General features: G+C 36.9%; 1 protein-coding gene across 2 annotated transcripts in view; it reads right to left on the reverse strand.

Annotated features, from left to right (window-relative positions):
- The window catches only part of enpp1 (ectonucleotide pyrophosphatase/phosphodiesterase 1), a 47,021-nt gene extending 34,953 nt beyond the window's left edge, over window positions 1-12,068 (reverse strand). The window contains exons 1-2 of one of the 2 annotated variants that reach the window (XM_038291890.1): window positions 11,746-12,068; window positions 7,088-7,160 (exon numbers count right to left, since the gene is read on the reverse strand). In XM_038291890.1, the coding sequence (XP_038147818.1) occupies window positions 7,088-7,160; window positions 11,746-11,880 (208 nt within the window). In that variant the 5' untranslated portion in view covers window positions 11,881-12,068. The remainder of the gene's footprint in view (window positions 1-7,087; window positions 7,161-11,745) is intronic. The other variant, XM_038291889.1, reaches the window with a different exon arrangement.
- Window positions 12,069-22,444: the final 10,376 nt, after the last annotated feature.

Below are 22,444 nucleotides of genomic sequence, written 5' to 3' on the forward strand. Positions count from 1 at the left end.
AGAAAAGGTGGTTACAACAGCTTTTGAATAACTTAATACCAAAAAGGCATGACTACTCAGTTGATAACTTGAGAATGCATGTCTTAGAGGGTTCACATTCACTTCTAGCCCCTAAGTAACTGGACCCATCTTCTCTAAATATACCCTGTTTACGTTTTGGATGGATTCACTCAGACATTTCACTCTTAAAAATCCCACATCAACTTTGATGCTGTTAAAATTGTCCTATTCTACCATTTACTGCATTTAAAAAAAGCATAAATAACAGCTTTCTACAATAACATCATAGTTGGTGTCATGCAATCTGTAGAAAGGAAAGTGAATCAAAGTTGAGCCAAATCCCTGGCTTAGGAGAGGGAAAATCAAATACATGTTGATGCCTGTATATGGAATGTTAACCAAGGAAAAAATAATAGCATTTACAACAGAAACCTGAGTCTATATAGACCCTATATTTATAATAAAAAGTAGCATAATGAGCATCTGATCTCTATCTAATAATCTTTGTTCTTCATGCATTCATATAAATCCACAAGCCAACAATAAGTAAAGTGTTTATTTCCCTGTAAAAGGGGTTTAATACAGAGTCATTTTAAGTACAACTGGAAATTATTAACAATGCTTGACTTTTCCCATGTTTTTCTTAGCCAGAGCTTAGCTGGCTAAAATGTGTTTCCACCAACAGTCGTCGCACACAACCTCATGACAAAACAATAAAAGAAATACATAGCTATTCTTAGCCCTTCCTTAATATCTTCCTGAATCCCAAAGTGCTAGAACCTGTAGGAAGCCATTTTTCAAACTTTACAGATATGTTCAATAACATTATTGTTCTATTTCTGGCTGGGCCACTGCAATAATTTTACATATTGCTCTTGAAGCCATATGATATCTTCTCTCTGCTTTTGCTCATTGCTGGAAAATGACTTTTTGTCTTGGTCAAAGTTTCAGATAAATGTGGGTGAAGTTTTCTTGTAGAATCTGTACTTATTAGCCAGGTGTCGTTTTGCCTCCTATGCAGATAACCTAGTTGCTGCAGCAAAAAACCTTGAAAAAATTCTCACATCATGATACCGCCATCACCATGCATTTAGTAGGAATGTTACTCACCACTTAGTTTAGACACTTTTTTGGCATCCATTGCTTTGTTTTTGATATATTATGTGCTGTTCCATTCCAGATTTTGTTTAATCAACTGACACTACCACCAGGTGGACTTTAATAAAGTTGTGGAAACATTTAAAGGATAATTAGTCAAAACATTTTTCATTGAACCTCAGTTTTGTGATGATCTTAGTGCTAATGGCTGGCTTAATTGTTAATGTCATTCAACTGTCTAACTCTTCCCGGTTTCCAATTATTGCTCATCTAATCCGCCTACTCCTGCTTCTATACGGCTCAGTCCCAGCCATCGGGGCCACAGTATTGCTCTTGCTTTTGTGCTCATTCTCTAGGCCAGTGGAGAGATGGTTTTTAGCTTTCTGTAATGTTTCTGATTTCCTGATCCTGAACTGCCTCTTATTCACTGAGCATGCCAGTTTCCGTTTGAACGTTTTGCCTGAACTCTTCTGTGGACTCCTGGAACCCTGGACCAGCCAGGTTCTATTCTGATCGGTTTCCCTGAATGGGCTCCGGACTCCACGATCTCTGAGCCTTGCTGTTCTAATCTGCTTCCCTGACCTGGCTTTGACTCCTGCCTGTTCTCCGTAGCTGCAGCATGTGGGACACTCTGGGCGTTACCTGACGCCAGACATGGGCAATGTGGAGTCAACAAGTCATCTCTATGTCATGTATTTATTCTACCCAGCCACTGAAGCAGGTGAGTCCAATCTTCACCGTGAATTAACCTTTGCAGATTGGACTCACCTGGTTAATTGGCTGGATAGAACAAATACCTGACATGGAGATGACTAGTTGACTCCACATTGCCCATGTCTGCCTGACGCATCTCAGCAGTCCATCGGCTGGATCCTACCTCACTCTAAGGAGATGGACTGAACTGTTAAACCATGTTGGTGTCTAACATGGATAATCATCCTCCATCAGATTATCAAGGTAACTAACCTGTGTTGTTCTCCAAACAGAGTTTCCAGTGAAGGGCAGTGCCCCGCTGTAGCAGCTGATACAGCAGATCCACAGCCCACTTCTATTTAATAAATGGACATTATTTTGATGACCAGCATGTTCACATTCTAGATAAAGAAAATAGGTGGTTTGAGAGGGGCGTGAAGGAAGCCATCTATGTTAAGAGAGAAAAAACAACTTTAAACAGAGATGGTGGACTCAGATTCCAGCTTCCAAAAACATACAATTCAAGACAGGATCCCTTCCAGATATCATCAAACCCCCCACCCCATCACAGATGAACGAGGGACCTACCTGCTCCAGCCGGCGAACAATACCTCCTTAACGACCGACTCTTAACAATCATAGACAGGTTTCAGGTATTACAGGAGACAATCCCCCCCTTAACGGCAATCCTCCCCCTTTAACAACCGACCCTCAGAATCATAGACAGGTTTCAGATATTACAGACTAACGATGGAACCAAACGACCCATTCATCGGTTACCATTTGCATGTTTCCAAGCGATACAAGGCTTTGTCTGTATAAGACTCAAACTCACTGCGGATCCAGACATTTGAATTGAGAAAGCTTCCTGGAGAGGTGGCGAAACATCTTCAAATCTTGGAAACCAAGTCCAGTGGATATTTTTTGAATTTTTACGGAATACTTAATAAATGCTGTGAATTATCTGACTGTCTGTCTCGCTTTGAATACTGGGTCCTTCTGTCCTGCTTTATATCAACTTTTAGGTGAAATCAGTAAATATCTGAAGATCTTAGTTCAGTAATTCTTAATTGAACTTTAGAAATCCACTACAAAGCTGTCAAATACTGGCAAAGGATTGATAAAACATAAAATGAATTATTGCTGAAAAAAATAGAGCCCCTACGATTGAGTATACCCTAGTCTTTTGTTTTACTTTTTTTATCTAGTAATAAACCACAGGCACCCCTCTATTAGAATAGTAATATTAACTTTTGTTTTATTAGTTTTTAGTTGGAGCTATTATAAAGAAAGTACCTGACTATTCTTATTGCCAGTTCTCTCTGTCCTCCCAGTACTGCCATCTGACCCCTCATTCACACAGACCTCTTTATCTGAGTGTCCTCCTTTCCATCACAGATGCCTTTCTATAGTCAATGTGGAAATTCCTACAAACTCTGTTCCACTGCAACATACCACATAGATCCTCTCCCTGGTCCATCAGATATGTGGATTGAGTCTATTTGAAAAATAGGAAGTCAGACACGGGGAGAGTAAACCTGATTTCTTACACTTCAACATAAGAAGCAATGCATGGACATGTGGCTGCAAAGTGGGTAGCACTGCTGCCTTCCAGCAAAAAATATGAATGTTGGGTTAATTGGCTTCTCTAAAACATATATTCTCCTTAAGTGTGAGTGTGAATGGTTGTCTGTCCTGTTTGTCTCTGTGTTTCCCTGCGATAGACTGGCGACCTATCCAGGTTGTATCCTGCCTCTCGCCCATTGAAAGCTGAAGATGGCACCAGCACACCTCTTAACGCCAGCAGAGAGAAGCATGAAGGAAAATGGATGGATGGATGGGCACGGACGTGTTGTGTCACTTTTTTGAGGTAAATGACGGAGTGGACACAAGAAGTATGTTTGAAGCCGAATTTACTCTCTCTACTTAACAAAGCACCCCTGATTGTCATCTTCCTGAGGATATATGGCTACTTCTCAGTTCAGTACTGAAGCATAACCTACCTGTGGTTAAAGTTCAGGTCGATTGCTTACCTACCTATTAGATTTCAGACCTTATTTCTCAGCTCCTTGAGAAAGACTTCACTTATATATTACATTTTTTTTCCAAGCTTCATTCATTCTGGAGATCCATGCTGTTGAGGTGGACATGCTGACCTAGGAGAACTCTTTCATCTGCTGCCTCAAACCTCACTTGTGTCCGTGTAGATATACTCCTCCAGTCACCTCACTTATAATTACTCAAGGGCTGTGTATACTCCCGCAGCAGTGTGTCGCAGTTAGATTGTCGCAGGTATGAAGCAGATATATTTTGATTTATGCCCAATTTTGAAGTGTGGTCTGTGCTATTTTATTCCACACCACACGCAAGAGGGACAATCGTGAACCGTCTACAACCCCTCATCCAATGACGGAAAACACACATTTCACCAGTGAGACCTCCTGAAATACTGGCTGTGGCACTGCGTGTTTTGGCTTCAGGTGCAAACCAACAGACCATCGCGCAGCGCTACAAACTAGCGTCCTGCAATTTAAAAAGTGAAATAATCTGAAAACAAACAAAGGAACTTGTTTTAAAAAGTTTAATCGTATGAACATAGCTGCTAAGACATAACGGCAGTCATTCTTTGCTCAGTCTGTTGGTAAAGCTGACTATTTCGGAATTAGAAAAACAATACAAAATTCCCCAATTAGGTTAAACTTTGTTGTGCCATATGCCATGATCATACTTTTTGGACATTGGGAACCAGTGTCCATATTTCATCTTGACATGATGATGTGGAATCAGCTGTGGAATCTCTGCAACAACCCCCGTTTCAGGCAAAGCCTCCACAGGCAAGTCACATGGCAAGTCACAGAGATGTGACCAACCACCACCCCCTCTGTGAGGACAGAACAAAACCACAGAGAACACAAGACTCTCTCTCTTTTGCCTCCTTTTGCTCCTGGTCTCTTCTGCTCCTGCGCTCAAAGCTGGGGCCCCCTGTGGCTGGATCTCCACCACAGTGGAGATGCGGGCCCCAGGGGAACCAGATCCCCAGAACCATCAAGGCTAAGTCAGAACCTTTCAGAACCGAACTGCTGCAAACAGACCTTTTGCAACACATTTCTCTTGAGTTTCAGAACTTTTAGAGCCAAACTGGATGAGGACCATGCCCTGGGTGTAAGACTGAGGAGACCTCTGCTGTGAGACTGAGACAAAGAGCCCCTGACTGCAAAACTGCAAAACTGGATGAAACTCAAGCTTTCCAAATGGACATGGAAAAAGGTTTGCAGGTCTGGCATGATTAGGGACAGAACAAACAATATGTCTTTTGATGATGCTAATTATATTGTGTGTTTACTGCTGAGTAAAGACAACGCTAATTGATGCTAAAGAATGGACTGCATGCTACGCTATGCTACAGGAATATGTGTTGAGCTGTTGCTAAAGCTTAGACAAGCTTTATTCACTAAGGATTTAAACACTGATATAACATTAGTGTTCATGTGTTCCTCAAATGCTCATTACATTTCCATTACCGAGTATGACCAAGAGTCATTTAGTGGAATCCTGATGTCTATTTGCTGCTAGCTATTTCAAAGAGGGTAAATAATCATTTAGCTAAAGGTTATTGCTTCTTGATTAAGCAAATATTTAATAAAACATTATTTGGCCAAATAATGTTTTATTTACCTCATGGATTTGCATTGTGAATTGGTCTGAAAACATTCCAATTTCTTTAAAATGAGTGAAAAGCTAATTTGATCATATCCCAAATTCTTCCAGATAAACTTTGATTTCAAACACAGAATCCATCTTAAACTGTAATATGTTTTTCAACCTTTTCCCCTTCCTCTTTGTACATAGTAGTTAATTAAGTTTAGTTGAGTTTTACTAGTCTTAGCTGAGAGTGTTAAACTGAAACACATTTGACTTGGAGCTGAATGATTTTTGTTAATAAACTCTTATATTTTGAACAGAAGTTGTGGTGAATGTATTCCATGTATGTGCAGAATTAACTGACCATGATTAGTGCTCGAATCACTCTTTCATCTATTGTTCTAACACAGTTAGTAGGACTGTGTGTCATAAACACTATATAACAGCTGAAATAATGTCTGATTAAATAAGATATTTTACCACCCCTACAGGGAGGGCAATAAACACCTTAAAGTATCAGAAACATAAATTCCCAGCGGGCTGGGAATAGTAAAGAACATAAAATCACAACAACTTAGTTCAATTATAAGATATTAGAATCAACATAAAGTGGATCTTCCTGAACTATGCACAAAAAACTAGAGGTACTGTAGAGGTAGCCATTTCTAAGATGACTTCTTGTGTAGATACATGTTTTGTCTTAGGACATCCTCATGAATATGAAACTTGTATAGCCACTTTCTAACTGTAAAGGCATGCACCTTTTTCAGCTGTAATGAAATCATAATTCATGAAGCCTTGCCTTTGTATCTTGCAGTATTCCTGCAGGGTAGGGATCTTGGGAAAGTCTTCCACTTGTACAATACTGTTCCTTCCATGCAGTGAAATGGTTCATTTAAATTTCCGTTGCAATCTACTTTAATTTTTAACCAGACTCACAACCTATTTCTTTCTGAAGGGTTCAAAGTATTGTTTTGATCATGCCATGCTTTTTACTCTTACATTTACATTCAGCAGCATTACTTTTTCGGATAGTTTTTATCTTTTTTTTTTTTTTAAAGAAAAAACAGCTTCACTATCCAGGGCATACTGTTGAAATTCAGACTAACTATCCATCATATTAAGTATGTTACCAAACACACAGGCTTTGATTAGGGGTTCTGATTTTTGAGCATAACTAGAAGGTAAACAGCAGTACAGACCTCTAGTAAATCCTGCAGAAAAGGAAATCATTTTCACAAGTGACACATATGTTCTCATAAATAGCTGCTTGTCAATAGTATTGAAAGAAGCATTGAGATCTAAAACTGGGAACAATGAGCTCATCAGAATTTGTAGAAAATCCTTAAATCTTAACTTTGGGGAATTAAAAGAGAGCTGTTTCTGAGATGTGTCAAATCTAATCTTTGATTGAGCTGCTTGAAAAAATAGTGTTTTTATCTAACCAACAATTAACAGTAATTGCTCTGTATTTACCCCTCTCAGGATGATTTAGACAAATTTTCTTTCAAAGTATCTTTTGCAAAGAGAATTTAACACTCCAACAATACAATACTGTAAAAACAGCCTTTAATTTAATTTCTTAAAAGGAATAATTTATAGTTAAAAGTGTTGATTTTGTAAAATATTTTCAGTTTTTTATTGTCAGTCTTACCTATGCTCCTTTCGTCGTTTTTTACAAAAATCACCACAGCCAGAATGACGATCAGTAGGCACAGCAGGAGTAGCTGGAAAAGACAACAGGTTGCAGTTTACATCACCAGAATAAACATTTTAGCAAACTCAAAATTAGTCTATAGGTTACAAGTTAAAGCTGTCAAAATAGAACTGGCTCTGCATTTAGATAGTGGACTCTTATAAGTGCCTAGGTGTTCATCTGAATAACAAACTGGACTGGACTCATAACACTGAGGCTCTGTATAAGGAAAGTCAGAGCAGACTCTTCCTGCTGAGGAGACTGAGGTCTTTTGTAATGCAGGGGGTGCTTCTAAAGACCTTCTATGACTCTGTTGTGGCAGCATCCATCTTCCATGGAGCTGTCTGTTGGAGCAGTGGCTTATCTGTAGCTGAGAGAAAGCGGCTAGATAAGCTGATCAGGAAGGCCCTCTGGACTCACATTATCTGTTGGATAATGTCTCCCACCCAATGCATGAAGCTGTTGCAGGACTGGAGAGCTCCTTCAGTGACAGACTGCTGCACCCTAAATGCACCAGGGAGCGTTATCACAGATCCTTCCTCCCAGCAGCTGTAAGACTTTATAACCACCACTGTTCCCAACAACCTTAATAAGTTGTAAAATTCATGCTGATTTTGCAGTTTCTATCTTAGTCAGTTAAATAACATGCTGCTTTCATTTTGCACATCTCTGATGTTGCTGCTATTATCCATTACTCTAAAAATGTCCATAGCTGGATATTGGTTAATTTATTCTCTCTGTGCACAATTGTTTGTATATTGTTAAAACACTATACAGTACATAATTTTATTGTTTATCTTTTAACTCTTCAATAGTGTGTTATTCTTATAAATTCTTCTAAGGTCCACATTTGTGTGACAGTTTTTTCAATAATCTTTTTGCTGCAATAAAAACCAGAATTTCCCCATTCTTGAAAATAAAGGGATATCTATTCAATTCTATTCTATTCTATTCTATTCTATTCTATTCTATTCTATTCTATTCTATTCTCTTTCACCATAAATCCTATAAGCAAAGTTATTAAGCATATTTTCATTGTTTTAAAACTGAAATTTGTCAGTCTACTAAAATGTTTTCCTGAAAAGTCAGCAAAGTGCTGCTAAGATTCCATCTGATCAGGAGGGTGGGGGGGTGTTTGCAATTAGACGGGCGTTTCAAAGAAAAAACATTCTGTTTATGGCATGATAGGGGCGTTCTGCACATACGTCACTGACAGCAACGCCTAAAACAGACCCTCAGTGGTTATTGTGGTTGTTTACTTACCCTGCAGTCTGAGACAGTCTGCTTGGCATCTCCTGTGTTGCTCAAATTAAATATTTTTTTTTCTTTGATCATCCTGTTCCCACTTTGCTGGAAGAGTAATCTTAAATTCCTTCTCATTAAATTCAAAGGCACATTCCAAATGAGTGGATTTAAATAAATATTACTTTTTTTGGAAAGAAATAGTAAAATATGGAAATAAATGCAAGATAAATATTTGTATAGTTTATTTGTTGGCAGAAATGTTAGGAAATCTCTCTCAAATATGACCACATGTATCCTAAGCCTTTATATTTACAAATTTCATCAAATGTGGGCCTACATAAGAAAAGCTACCAATTGTTTATTTTATTTCAAAATTGCTTCAGAACAAGAGGTATATTACAGATCTCTTCATTACCTGAGCACCGTACTTAAAAGATAACATTTTAAAAAACAGGATGAGAGTAACCGTGAAGCACAAGATAGAGTATCCTCTTATTGTGATTCACACATGATTGTGGCATTCTCAGACAGTTATGAGGATCTGTTATGCATGCCTGCTTTCTGAGGTGTCTGCTGCCTTTCATTTTCTTTAGAGAAAGGTGTTCAGAGAGGAAACCTGGAAAGGCTTTACTGAAAGCATTGCATGTGGTCTATGTGGGAAGTAAAAGTACACAGTTTGTCTCGAGCGAACCTACAAGTCTGACTCTAAATGATACTTTACTGTTTTGGTTCATCAAAATCGCTAGTCTAGGCTACTATTGTGAAGTAAAGATGCAAGGTTAAACTGATGTTGAAGAGCAAAAGCTTAAAAACTCGTCAGACATATGAGGATAATCATCCCTCTGATTGAGATAAAGGTTGGACGTGATGTTTTAGCTCTGAAAAAACATTCCAGCTACTTATTTTCAAAGCCTTAAAGTATTTCTGCTACAAACATATGCATTGTCATGGAGCATGGCACTGTCTAGACTCTGCTGCAGTGCCAAACAGACATCTGGTATTCCTGTGGTTTTGAGTCGCAGCTTGAAGGAAATAACAAATGGGTTCAGTTTATAATTTAGAAGGATAGCATCCATTTTTAATCACAAGGTTAGTATTTTAGGATGAAAAACAGATTTATTTATGTATCTGTTCTTTTTAACTTACCATAGCTACATAAAAACATCTCAGAGCAGATATATTTTTTCCTCTTTACTCCTCCTCACCTAATGCTGATTTTGCCTCCACTCGGAGTGGGCGTGCTTGGTCTCTGTTATTAATAAAGTTGGCTATTTTAAGAAACCTTCAACTCTGGGAATAGAAGACCCTTTCAGGCTGAACTTAAATGTCTGATCCAGGTTAAGCGGTGATCCTGAAAGTTTCATGCATAGCTAAGCTTGTTATGTGGTCAATAAGCAATATTTAAACTGTCAACTAAAATTAAATACATGGTATTTAGGCAAACTACAGTAACACACATATTCACGCTATGACCTACAACATCCAAAACGTTGTTTTTTGTAGTACTTTATTTTTCTATGTGTTTAAATTTGTTTTAACATATGAAAATCTTGGAGTTACACATTGAATACTAGTTGGGTGTCTGTTTTTTTTTACAATAACAACAACAGCTCTGAAAAAATAAAAAAAAGTTCTTTTCTATGCTATTCCACATTTAATGAGTAAAATAAGATATTTATGATTGCTATGAGAACCATGCCAATTTAAACAAAGCTCCAGCTGGTAGAGATTTCCCATCTTCAGCACAGCTGATTACAGGCTTTTGCTGAAGTGCAATCACCTTAATCAGCTGTGCCGAAACTGAAAAACACCCACGATCTAAAACATCACATTCTGAGATTCTTTTTTTGCAGGGTTGCCCTATATTTAAAGTCATCCTATTTCCCTGACTCTGATTAAGAGAGGCGTCCCCACATCATGACATGACTACCACCATAGAGTAATAAGCATAGTTAGCTCAGTAAAGCTTTGCATGTATGCAGATAAGTTTAATTTTGATGTCATATCATCAGATGTTCTTCTATAGATCTGCTAGGTCTCCTGTATGCTAAATAACAATTTATAGCCACAATTTCTAATGATTTCCTTTAAACAATGTATTGCTGTGACCCTTCAATTTAGATCAGAACTGGAGTGTCTGAATCATAATTATCCAGATGAATGATTCTCCTGCTATTGCTGCGCATCTCTGAAGCTCTCTAGGCTGCTTCTGCTTGCAAATCATGGGGGACAGCGATGTCTTGGTTAATTGTTGCTTTTGTTTTCCTTTTTAAACAATCAGTTTAACGTGTGATGAACAGTGCTTCATGTTCAAAACATGAAATATTGCTTCTTATTCTTACCCTGTTATCTTGCTGTGTTCTTTGTTACTCAAGAATAATGAAAAATGTTCTTGAAGAACTGATTGTTATGACCTAAAATTACACATTGGACTGCTTTGGTATGTATCTACATATATCTGAGAACAGTGGGCCTAGTACTTAATTAAACACATCTCAATCTTTTGATTTTACTTTGTAAAAACAAAACATTTAAATGTTATTGATCCTTTCTACTTCAAAATTGTGCATTCGCTTATTGGTCAATTATGTATCATCCCTCTTTAAGTTATAGGAAGTGGGAAAATCTAAAGGATATAAATATATTGTTGCACTCATGGCATACACTGAAACTGATTTTAAAAAGTGCAACAAATAACATGCATTTAAAGCCTGCAAAGGGGAGATTTCAGCTCTTATGAATTTAATGAATAGCCAGCACCCCGTACTACAATTTTAAGGGAAGCTTTAAGGGAAGTTTGCAACACCAAATAGAAAAACCTGAGCAGAAAACCAGTTTTTGTGTGTTTATACCTTTCCAATTGACTCAAACCCTTAGGATAAACAAAAAACACTGGAAAATCCAGGTCAGGTTTACAGACAACTGCAGGACACCTGCAGGGCCTCTCCTGGACTCTGTGCCTTTGCACTGAGGTGAAAACAGTTAGTTTCCACATTAACTCTGGCACCACTGACATTCTCAGCCTTGGCAGCGGAGGATTTATGACAGTCAAAGCAAACAAGGTGAAAATGCTAAAATGAGCCTGTGACCCCTGTACTAGATAGAGGTTTTCTTTAGTGTAAAGTCAATTCAAATGACTTATTATTTGCTGATTAATTAAAGAAATGTTGCAAAAAAAAGGTCCAAATTGAATTACAGCTGATAATAAGAAAAAGAAGTGATTTTTACAAGTTGAAACAGCTTCCACAGCTTGTGCTATTTTATTAAAACAAAACTAACATTTATTCTAGTCACTGAAACCTTTTGAAATAACTGAGTTCCTTTTGTTTGCCCGTTAAACGCTTAGAGTTATTTGGAGCTGCAACACATACCCCAGTTATGATTTTACAGAGGTGACCCCCCTTCCTCCTCTGCTGAGCGCTGATCCTCTGGCTCTCCAGCTCGGACGTCCCAAATAAAGACGCCGCTTGCTCCGCTTGGCTCCCCTCTCCTTTGGACCCCTCCATGCTGCTGAGCCCACAGATGTCCTCACAGGGTTTTCCAGAAGAGAATGAGGCGCAAACAAGAGTTTCCCCCACTAATGGAGCAGGATATGAACCCTCTGCTCCGGTATGCACAAAGGACCGCCTTTACTGACGTCTTCAAGTGTTAAAATCAGCAGTCAAACACATGCCATGGCTGTGGCACAGACATGCGTTTGAACCGAGGGAATCACACTTCTCAGTCCCTGATGTGATATAAACAAAAGTTAAAGCAAAGTCTAAAACCAACTTTACAGAGACCTCTGATATTACTTTGAGACGCGTCAATAGAGATAAAAAAGAAACTGTTAAAAATTAAAACAACTTATTGGTAAATTTGTATCTTTAGATTCCCTAAAGATGGCAAACTAAATGTTGGTATGTCGCCATCTTGTGGTCAACCTAGTAGCCATCAAATTACTTTGTTGATTTATTAAAAATCACAAAAACAAAACAAAAAACAAAACAAGCAAACAAAAAAAACAACAACAATAAAGTGATGCAGTTTCATGGTTTTAAAGTCTCCCTTTAGGTTGAATTTATGTTCTTTATTTTATTATTATTATTTTTTTTACTTTATTGCCTTAAATGGTCATCAAGCATTTAGCATCATACAGGGGAACAGAAAGTGGTTGGCAAACATAAAAGATAAATAAACACACACAAAAAAAAACAATAAATAATAAAAATAAAACAGAAATTGGGTCTAGTCTGTCACACTGTAGCGGGTATAGTGCATGTCTTATCAATTTCTGTACTCTAGGAGAATAAGGATATTTTAGATTTAAAGAAGCCTTAATAATAACAACAGCAATAATAGTAATACATGGATATAGTAAAAGTGTACAAGAGTCCTAAGTAAGATATTCAGTAACTGAGGTCCACCTTCTCAGAAAAACAGATACTTTCATCTGTGATCGTCCTTTATTTTTAAATAGTGAATTCCACATTTCCAATAATGTTGAAATATCTGTATTTTGCATTTGTTGAGACATTTTATTAGTTTCTACAATGTTTTTTGTTTTTCCATCACTTTATTTGGGAAGACATTATCATGGTTTTCTGATATTGTCCCACATACAGGAGAAAAACTGTTTATTTCCACAGAATCAATGCAAAATAATTTCTGGGAACCAGGAACGGTAAGGGCTGGGTTCTTTGGAGGTTGGGGTTTATCAGCCAGGGGGGAGGATGAGTTGGATCCAGGAAATTCTGTCAGTTTTGATACTGACAGTGTTTTTGTTGTGGAAGCGAAGGAATCCTGGTGAGTAGATCAGGTTGAAGGGAGCAATGACTTTAAAGGTGCTCAAAAGCACCAAAGGCTTTACCTTGAGCTTTGGAGACAGCCAAAGAACTCAGAGGGTTTCTCAGGAGATTGAACCCTTAGGAACATTAATCTGTAAATGTTAACACTCTGGCAATGGAGAGCTGACAGCTAATTCTTCCTATTTAATTTTAATGGCGGTTGGCAAACAACATTATGGTGCATTACCGTCACCAACAAGTAAGGAGTGTGGACCAAGACTAACAAGCTCAAAAAAAAAAGAAAGTAATTTCCTTTCCTATACTCTTCCTCCCAAACCAGTGACCCACAACTAACGAAACAAAAATTTATAACTCATGTCAAAATAATCTTTTTAAAAAATGTTTACAATGTTGAATTGTTCCTTTTCCTGTTTAAGACACCTCAACAATTCCAGTCTTTGTAATATTTCCTACAATTATATATTACACGTTCCATTGTCTCACTTTCCCCACAGAAATCACATCTTCCTGTTTCATGTTTTCCCATTATAAGTAATGTTGAGTTAATTCCTGTGTGCCCCAACCTTAATCTAGTTGTTATCCTTTCCTGAATTCTGTTTCTTCCAATACTTCCTCTGATTTCTCCAGCCTTCCTTTGTATTCTATAAAACCATCTGCCGCTAATATCTTCTTCCCACATTTTTGCCCTTTGTAATTAATTTTATTCCTGATTTTGCTCTTAATTTCTGGTTTACTAATTGCAAGTCTAATATCAATTTAATTTCCCTTTAGCCCTATACACTGTATGTACAGGAACCCAAAGAAAAACTAGAATTAATCCCATCATCTGAATGCGATAAAGTATTTGTTGAATTTCTATTAATATATGACAGCAGACTTCTTAAATAATCCACTGCTTAATGGGGAACAGGTGAATCCAATCAACCTGCTACTCAGGGGGAAAGTGCTTGAGAAGGACCTCTGGAAGAAAAAGGTTAAATGAAAGAGAAAACTCCCAGACCCAAACAGACATGCAGCAAAGGTAAACAGGCCAGGAATTAAAATTGGAACTGAGGCCTGCATAACCAGTAAAAACTTCCTCAAAATACATAGCAATTATGTTGTTACGTTGAACAGCTAATGTAATTTCATTGTGTAATTATAGCCTTTTGAACTGTATTAAATAATAGTAAACTAATCTTATTTCTCAGCTAAATTGGATATTTTAGAAAGTAGTTTTTTCAAATGTTTATGAATTTTACAGGACTGAAAAAAACTGATATTGCATATGCACATTCCAAACTTGTGAGCATAGGCAATCATATGAGATATCGTAGTTTGTATTATGATTATAGTCGTATAGCAATTATTTCTACCATTCTGTAACTTTTAGAAGCATTCTTTCCTTTAGTCATTTTATTCAGGTACCTTAGAAAAGAGATACATATTAAGTTTGCAGAATATGATCTCTTTAAATAACCCAAATAAAACTTACCACAACATGTTCCAAAAAAGAAAATTAAAAACAATCCAAAATGATCAACAATCCACCACCAGCGTTTACCACAAGATGGTGCTATTGTAATATTTGGCACATCCTTAAAAGAATGTGTGCAAGAAGTTAATACTATTTCAACTTTAAAATACTTATTCTATGTAGAAAATGCCCCCTTTCTTTGGAATAATAATAGAAGCAACATGATTCTCACAACTTTGACCTGTAACTACGTTGTTTTGTTTTTACTCATTAGCAGCCTGGAGTTAAGTGACCTTTCATGGCTGAACAGCTGCATGCAAGTCTTACAATGTAAGACTTGCATCCTCAAGTGCAGTGCAAGAGACTGGAGGCAAAGGCAAACCAGTTCATTATTCTATGTTTGTTAGTTTCCAGTAGAATACTACTGATGAGATTGCATTGCTTAAAATAAAGAGAGAAACACCTAAGGTTTTAGCAAAAAGTCTCATTATGCTTCCATGTTTGTGGTAAAAGTTGGAATTTTTGGTTATGTTGCTCATCCGAACATGACACCATTGCACAAGGCAAGTTCTAACAAGTATGATTGGGCAAGTTTATGTGTGAAAGAACTTAACCAGATGTTATTTAAACTCATTTGTGTGGGAAATAATTCAAGCTAATACTGTTGGCTATGCCATGTTTTCATTACCCTGTGTGGACAATTTCCCAGGACTTATAGGTACTTGTGGGGACCAACTTTTAGTCTCCAGGAGGAAAAGTACTATTTCTAGGGAGAGAAAAAAAGACTAAGTTAAAGTTAGCTAAAGTTAGAGTTAGGATTACTGCAGGTTAGAGTTAGACCATAGAAATGACTCTAATATGAATGGAATTCAGTGGAAAGTCCCCACAAGAGCAGTGTGAAACAACATGCATGTGTGTGTGTTTGCTGTCCAGAGGTGGTAGAGTCCCCAAAGATTACATCAAATAAAAGCATTAAAAGCAAAAAACATCCATCCAATAAGTGACTCAATTTAAAGTAAAACATAGTATTTGATAAAACACTCCAAAGGTACTTAGAATTTAATTGTATTCTAATGTTTGAACATTCATTATTTGAAATAAATAAATATTATATATAAATATTTATTTATGCACAATTTTGGGTTTTTAAAGACTAATATACAAGATCAAATGAATAAAATAATAGCGGAGAGGCAAAAGATGTTCTCAACTTAGAGTATTGTTGGTTAATTATTATATTACTGAACCAAAAAAGTATGTTTCACTAAAATTACTCTTACACTAAAATTAATTATTGTTTGTTTTCAGAAAATCACTGAAGTAAATGTAGCCTAGTAAATGTAATTATTCACTACCCACTGCAAGTGCAAGAATAATAAAAAAAATAATGATAATAATATTAATAATAAATTAAAATCACCTTGGTTGAATTTTGGATTATCCTTATAATTTTGAATGAGTTTTTGCATCAACTGCTGCATGGAGGACACAGCAGGAATCATATTTTAGGGAGCACAAAGTCATAATGTTGGGCGACAGTGCACCCACAGTTCTCCTCAAAAAATGAACTTGTGGAAGAGCTCAACCAGCTTGAAACCATCTTATCTCAGGATAAATATGTCACAAATATCAACTCTGTTCAACAGTTCAGTCTTTGTTTCTCTTCAAACTTTTTATTGAATCATTTTGAACTGTCACCTCTAATTTACAAGCGTTTGCAAATATTTTGAAATTATGTAATACTTGAAGATAGATTATGTGCAGTTTGTGTTCTATCGGTATCAAAGTAGTTTAATAATAAAGCTGTTGATAAATAAGAGATAGTTTTCACTAAATATGTTTGATTTTATCCACAACAATTGAAGACAACTGTTAAATAGGTAATAACTGTAACTCATTCACAGACGTTTATTTGCAGTTCAAGTGCTTGGAAAAGTATGCGGAAAGATAGATTCTCATGGAAAGAACAAGCACCAAAGGAGTTCTGTTTGGTCACAGTGACAGCTGGTGGTCATGCTGATGCTAACCACTCATTTCCGCCTGTTTAAATAAGACACATTTTCTGCTGCTGTAAAAAGTAATTAATAACTATGACAGCAAGAGTGGTGGGAAAGCGCAAGTTTCTTATCCTTTAGTTTACACTTAAAACATTGATTCGTGTGTGGTGTACACTCTCATTCTGAGTGCATGTATAATGTCAATAAAACCTTGCACACATGGGTCAAACGGAGGTTAGACTGTTCTACCTATCCTGCCTACAGCAGTGAGGTTTGATTTAGAATAGTGCACAGACCACTAACAAAAGATATAACTTCAAATTTCAGAGGAATGGGGGGATTCTAAAATACTTTATCAAAAGGAGAATCTGCAACTTCCTGCTGAAACTGTTAAATGACTACAAAACAAATTGGGTCCCATCAGCTTAATATTGGTGCCCACTCTGAGAGTACTGGGTTGTAAAAAGGTATTTCTCCCCTTAAGGCATGATGGGGTTTTCTAATGTATGCTCCCTGTGGCTAATACACAGGACTGCAGCCCTTTCTTGCTTATTCTTATAGCTTGTACAGTACTTGTACTGAGGGGAGTGGGGGTCTAGTGATTAGGATATTGCGCTTGGAATCCAGAGGTTCAGAGTTCAAGCCCCACTCCCAAAAACTCCCACTCAGAGCCCTGAGCAAAGACCCTTAACCCCACGCTGCTTCTGTGCACTGTACAACGGCAGCCCATTGCTCCCCAAGGGGATAGGTTAAATGCAGAGAGTTAATTTTGTTGGTTTGAATACATGACAGTGTAATGAAGAAAAAAAGCTGGAAAAACAAAAAGTTATGTACTTGACAAGGTTTGAAAAAGAAAACCTTTTTACCTTATTTGGAGTTGCAATTGGTGTCTGAGCTGTTAGGAGCTATTAGTCTTTAGCTTTACTTTCATCAAGTTGTACATAATAATTAGTGAATTATTTAGTTGTGTTGCATTACATTGAAAGTAAGTAACAGCAAACAAGAACTTATTGCCACAAAATGAAGATGACTGCAGCCACCTGAGGTAAACTTAGCATTTTAATTGTTCGTTTTCATTCCTAAAGACCTCCTGGCTTCCTGATTTATGCATGATTTATAAATAAATCCCTGGTGTTTCACATGTCATCGATCCACTATGAGCTATATCAGTAACTAAAACCCTATGTATGACCTTTTTCTCTTTAGTTCTAAGAGACATACTGTTTATTGTAGAGCTAAGGGTGGAAAATATCGTTCCTTAAAAATTTATCAATATCAAGGTGCAAAAAGTTAGTTTTATACATTTGAAGCATATTTTGCATAGTGATAGTGTAAGTAACAAAGTTAAGAGAGAACATGTGAAACTATGTTAATGAGGTACTTTCTCTGGAAAAAGGCAGGTAATTCCCAACATAAATGAACGTATTAATAGTATCAATAATTGATACCATTGATTGGTCCCCACGCTCGCCAGACCTAAATCCAATAGAACACCTCTGGCACATTATGTTTCGATCCATCCGATGCCGCCAGGTTGCACCTCAGACTGTCCAGGAGCTCAGTGATGCCCTGGTCAAGATCTAGGAGGAGGTACCCCAGGACGCCATCCGTCATGTAGGAGCATGCCCCGACATTTTCAGGCATGCAAACACGCCCGTGGGGGTCATACACATAACTGAATACTATTTTGAGTTGCTCCAATGAAACTTCAGCAAAATGGAATAGCCTGCCACATCATTTTTTTTACTGTAATTTTTGGGGTGTCTTTGAATTCAGCCCTCTGATAATTTGATAATTTTCATTTCCATCAAATGAGGTGGCATCCTTTTGTTCCTAACATATCACCCAGTCCATATCAGAATAAATAAGTAGCAGGAAATAGTTTAACACATCCCCTATACACACACACACATATATATATATATATATATATATATATATATATATATATATATATATATATATATATATATATATATATATATATATATATATACTGTATATATATATGTATATATATATACCGGTATACATACAATCATTTTGGATGTATACAGTAGACATAGCAATATAAAATGTCTGCAACATCAGGAAAAAGGAACATCAGAAACTAAAGAAGTATTAGTGTCTCGGAGAAGAGCTGCAGAAGGCCTGGAAAGGTCCAGGCATCAGTGGTGCCTCTGGTCACTGGGGCACTCTGGGCGGTACTCCCCCATAATGGAGGAGTGGCTACAGCAGACATTGGAAATACATCTGACATCTCAGTCCAGAACAAAGCAGTTCTATGAAATGCAAAGATACTGTGCAGAACCCCCAAGCTCTCAGGCCTCTGGTAGAGGACCTGAACTTGGAGGAAAAAGACAGACCACCCGCGGTGGGTGAGGAATGGTGGAGCTTTAGAAATTATTTTTGCTTGATGTCAACTCCTGCTTGTGAAAACAGTTTTAAGCAGTCACAGCAGATTACATAACTACATTTAGCTTACTAACTCGTTTTTACCTTGTTAATACTGACTGTCATGTAATGTGTACATAATCTTAACACTGTAAATGCTTTTTATGTTTTCACAGCTAGAATAAATGTTTTATGAGTCTACAATTTTTTCATAAAGAATATCTGCTCAGTGTAGGACATTGGAAATTTAGTCTGAAAAATTTAAAGATGGAGCTTGACTTATATAAATAAATAAATTGCCTCATTTTATCCTGGAAGCTGTGAAGCAGACACAGACTTTATTGTCCTTATTCAATTCTACTCCCTGTTGATCAGTCAATAAGTAACACAACCACAATTTAAAACCTAAAATCCCATTGGTTACTATTAGTGTTTATTATTTTAAACATATACAAGTTAGAGGGACTGGATTGAATAACATCCCTTTCACCTTCATTATCTACCCTAACCAGACACTTACCCTAACCATTACCAAGATACACTATTTAAAAACCTAAACATAATAAATATCACCTAAACTCAACTTCTTAAAGAATGCATGCCCACGCACACAATAACAGGCATAATAAATCCCAGAAATCTAGCTCTATATTACTGTGTAACTTGCTGGAGGTGCTTTAAGTGCATAAGGCCAACTTAACTTTACTGGAGAACACATTACATAACACTGCCATATGAGGACATCATTAAGGGCAACGCCATGCAGACAGGAGCTGTACTACTCCCGATTTCCACCCCCTACCACCTCCATATATCCTGAAAGCATCTTGGGAGGGGTGCCCTTCAGCTGCCCACATCTCATTACATGCAGATCAACATGGCCTGTAGCTTCCCGCTGACATTCAATTAGACTCTTTCATTTTCCCATTGTTTGCTCTGCCACTGCCGCCTCCTGCCACGGCACCTGCTGTCATGTGCTAATTATTCTAAAACATCCCTCCAATTAGCTGTGAATCTGTTTCTTACTGTACAGCCACAACACCCAGTGAGTGAAGTACACCTGTACTGCTTTGTTAGATGAAGATCGGTGATGCATAATACAATGGATGTCTTTGCAATATTCAGAAAATGAATAGCAAGGCTGGTCAAAGGTTGTGGGTTGAATACCTTCACTCTTGACCTGTAGGCCTTTGGACATTTTGTTCTGGTTTAAACTTTCCCTAGATTCAGTGAGTCAAACACAAACTCAATGTATAAAGTTCTAGAATCCTGTTTTACTATTAAAAAGAAAATATCTTCTTAAAAAAATTTAACTTTTCTGGCACTGATGGCTATTCTGGAGGCAGGTTTAATAGAGGCTAATGCAGGTGGATCAGATAAGTGGGTAATGAGAACTGGGCAGAGCTAAGCAGTTGTGAAAAAATGTGTGATCAGACCAGACATTAGTGCTAAGATTATGACAATGGAAGCCAATGGGAGTCAACACATGAATCTCTCTCAATACGATATAAGAATGGGTGTGTGTTCGTATTTAGTTTATATAGATGCATGAAGGTTTAATTAATAGTGGTGATTACATTTACATGATTCTATTTGTTCATAATTATCTAATTGATTTGGGATTTATAATGAACTGTCATGATCTTGGTACTGATGTCTGGTCTGCTTACTCATTTCAAATACCTGCTTATCTCCACCCATTACTCATTACCACTCATCTGATTCACCTGCTTCAGATTTTATTTAGCCAGCTTGATATGAACCATTTAAACCATATTTTTAAGAGGCAATAGCAACATACAGTAGCCTAATACAGCAGAAACAAGTCAGAACTTTGACACTATTATAATTTGCCAAATCTGTTTTAAAGTAGGTTTGAAATCATTTATTGGCTGGTTCCGAACTATAATCTCAGAAAAATACACTCCTTTAGATGTTCAAGTCTTTAGCATATATTTAACTGGTAGACGTTTGGGCATCTTCTCCATTAGTCTTTGAATTTTTTTTTGACACTTAAAGGTCAAACATCTCTCCAAAAAAATATTTTTTTGTATATTTGGAAAAGCCCTTTGGATGTGATATGGCAAGGCAAGACAGGGCAATTGTATTTGTATTGCACATTTTAGTGCATGCACATTTCAAAGTACTTTACATATATTAGTTGATAAAATAGAAGAAAAATAAAAGCAGAATTATATAAAAAACATTTGTAAAACAGATGAAACCAATAGAACTTAAAAAAGCAGCATAAAAGCAAGAAAAAACAAAACAAAAGGAACCTGATAAAAGGAGATAGAGGAGAAAATAAAGAAGTTGGATCACAACCAGTATCAAGATTTTCTTTCTACTTTTTGGACCTTCTGTATGAGTTTGTGTCTTGAAAATTGTTTAATAAATTAACAACATGTGCAAGTCCTTACTACTTGTTGCTCTTCCTGCTATCATAGGGAGTACTGCCAAAGTTTACCCTCCATGCAAAACAGTTAATACCTAACAAAAGACTGACTCGCAGTCTAGCCTGGCTGCCAGGTGAGTTGCATGTATCAAGTCTTCACCTCATTAACGGACAGCTAAGCGCTCTTCTTGCTTCGGATCATCTTGCTTGCTCAAACATCGGTGTCCTTGCACATCATAAAGCACATATTTCAATGAGTATGTCAAGAACATGGAGGCCTGTTCAGATCATGTTGAACTTAGTAAAATACTGATTACACATCCAGAGCAAGTGCATTGTAAATCTGTCAGTTTAATTCTTGTTTTTTACTGACAGCAGCCTGCAGCCTTACAATTGAGTTTATGGGTTTGATACAAGATTTGCAAGTGCAATGCTTTAAAGAAATGCTAATTCTAATAAACTTTTTTGTCATGAAATCTAGTAAAATATTAAAAAGCACATGATATACACCAATTTGCCCATAGCAGAGATAAATAAGGCTGAAGAAAAGTCTGTTAAAATATTTTTGTGTGCATATAAATATGAAAAGGGGTATTCATATTTTTAATGAGTTATCTTTTATTTTATAACCCTTTGCTTTAGCACTGCAGGACAAACTGACCTTGCAAATCAGTGTGAACACCCAGTTTTAGTGGTAAAACACGGTGGGGGCGGCATCATGCTGTAAGCTTTCTTACTGTCAGTAAAAACATGGAAGGAAGTTGATGATGTAACGGTGATGGTAGCAGCTAATTACAAGGCAGTCCTGAAGGATCTGTGAATGGAGCACGAGGTTCATTTTGCATCTAAGTACTTGAAAAATATCTCACAACGATACAGATTGAAGAAAGTGAGGCTAGAATAAGGTTAAGATATGAATCTAATTGAGAATCTGTGATAAAAGTTTTGCATTTCTTTTAACATATAGGTTTTTATTCACTTTGAATAAATCTAACTCTAATTGTTTTACTTCTACATGTTATACAATGGTAAGCTTTAACA

Source organism: Cyprinodon tularosa, unplaced genomic scaffold (assembly GCF_016077235.1).
Source record: "Cyprinodon tularosa strain WSP-4 unplaced genomic scaffold, ASM1607723v1 ctg303, whole genome shotgun sequence".
Taxonomy (NCBI): domain Eukaryota; kingdom Metazoa; phylum Chordata; class Actinopteri; order Cyprinodontiformes; family Cyprinodontidae; genus Cyprinodon; species Cyprinodon tularosa.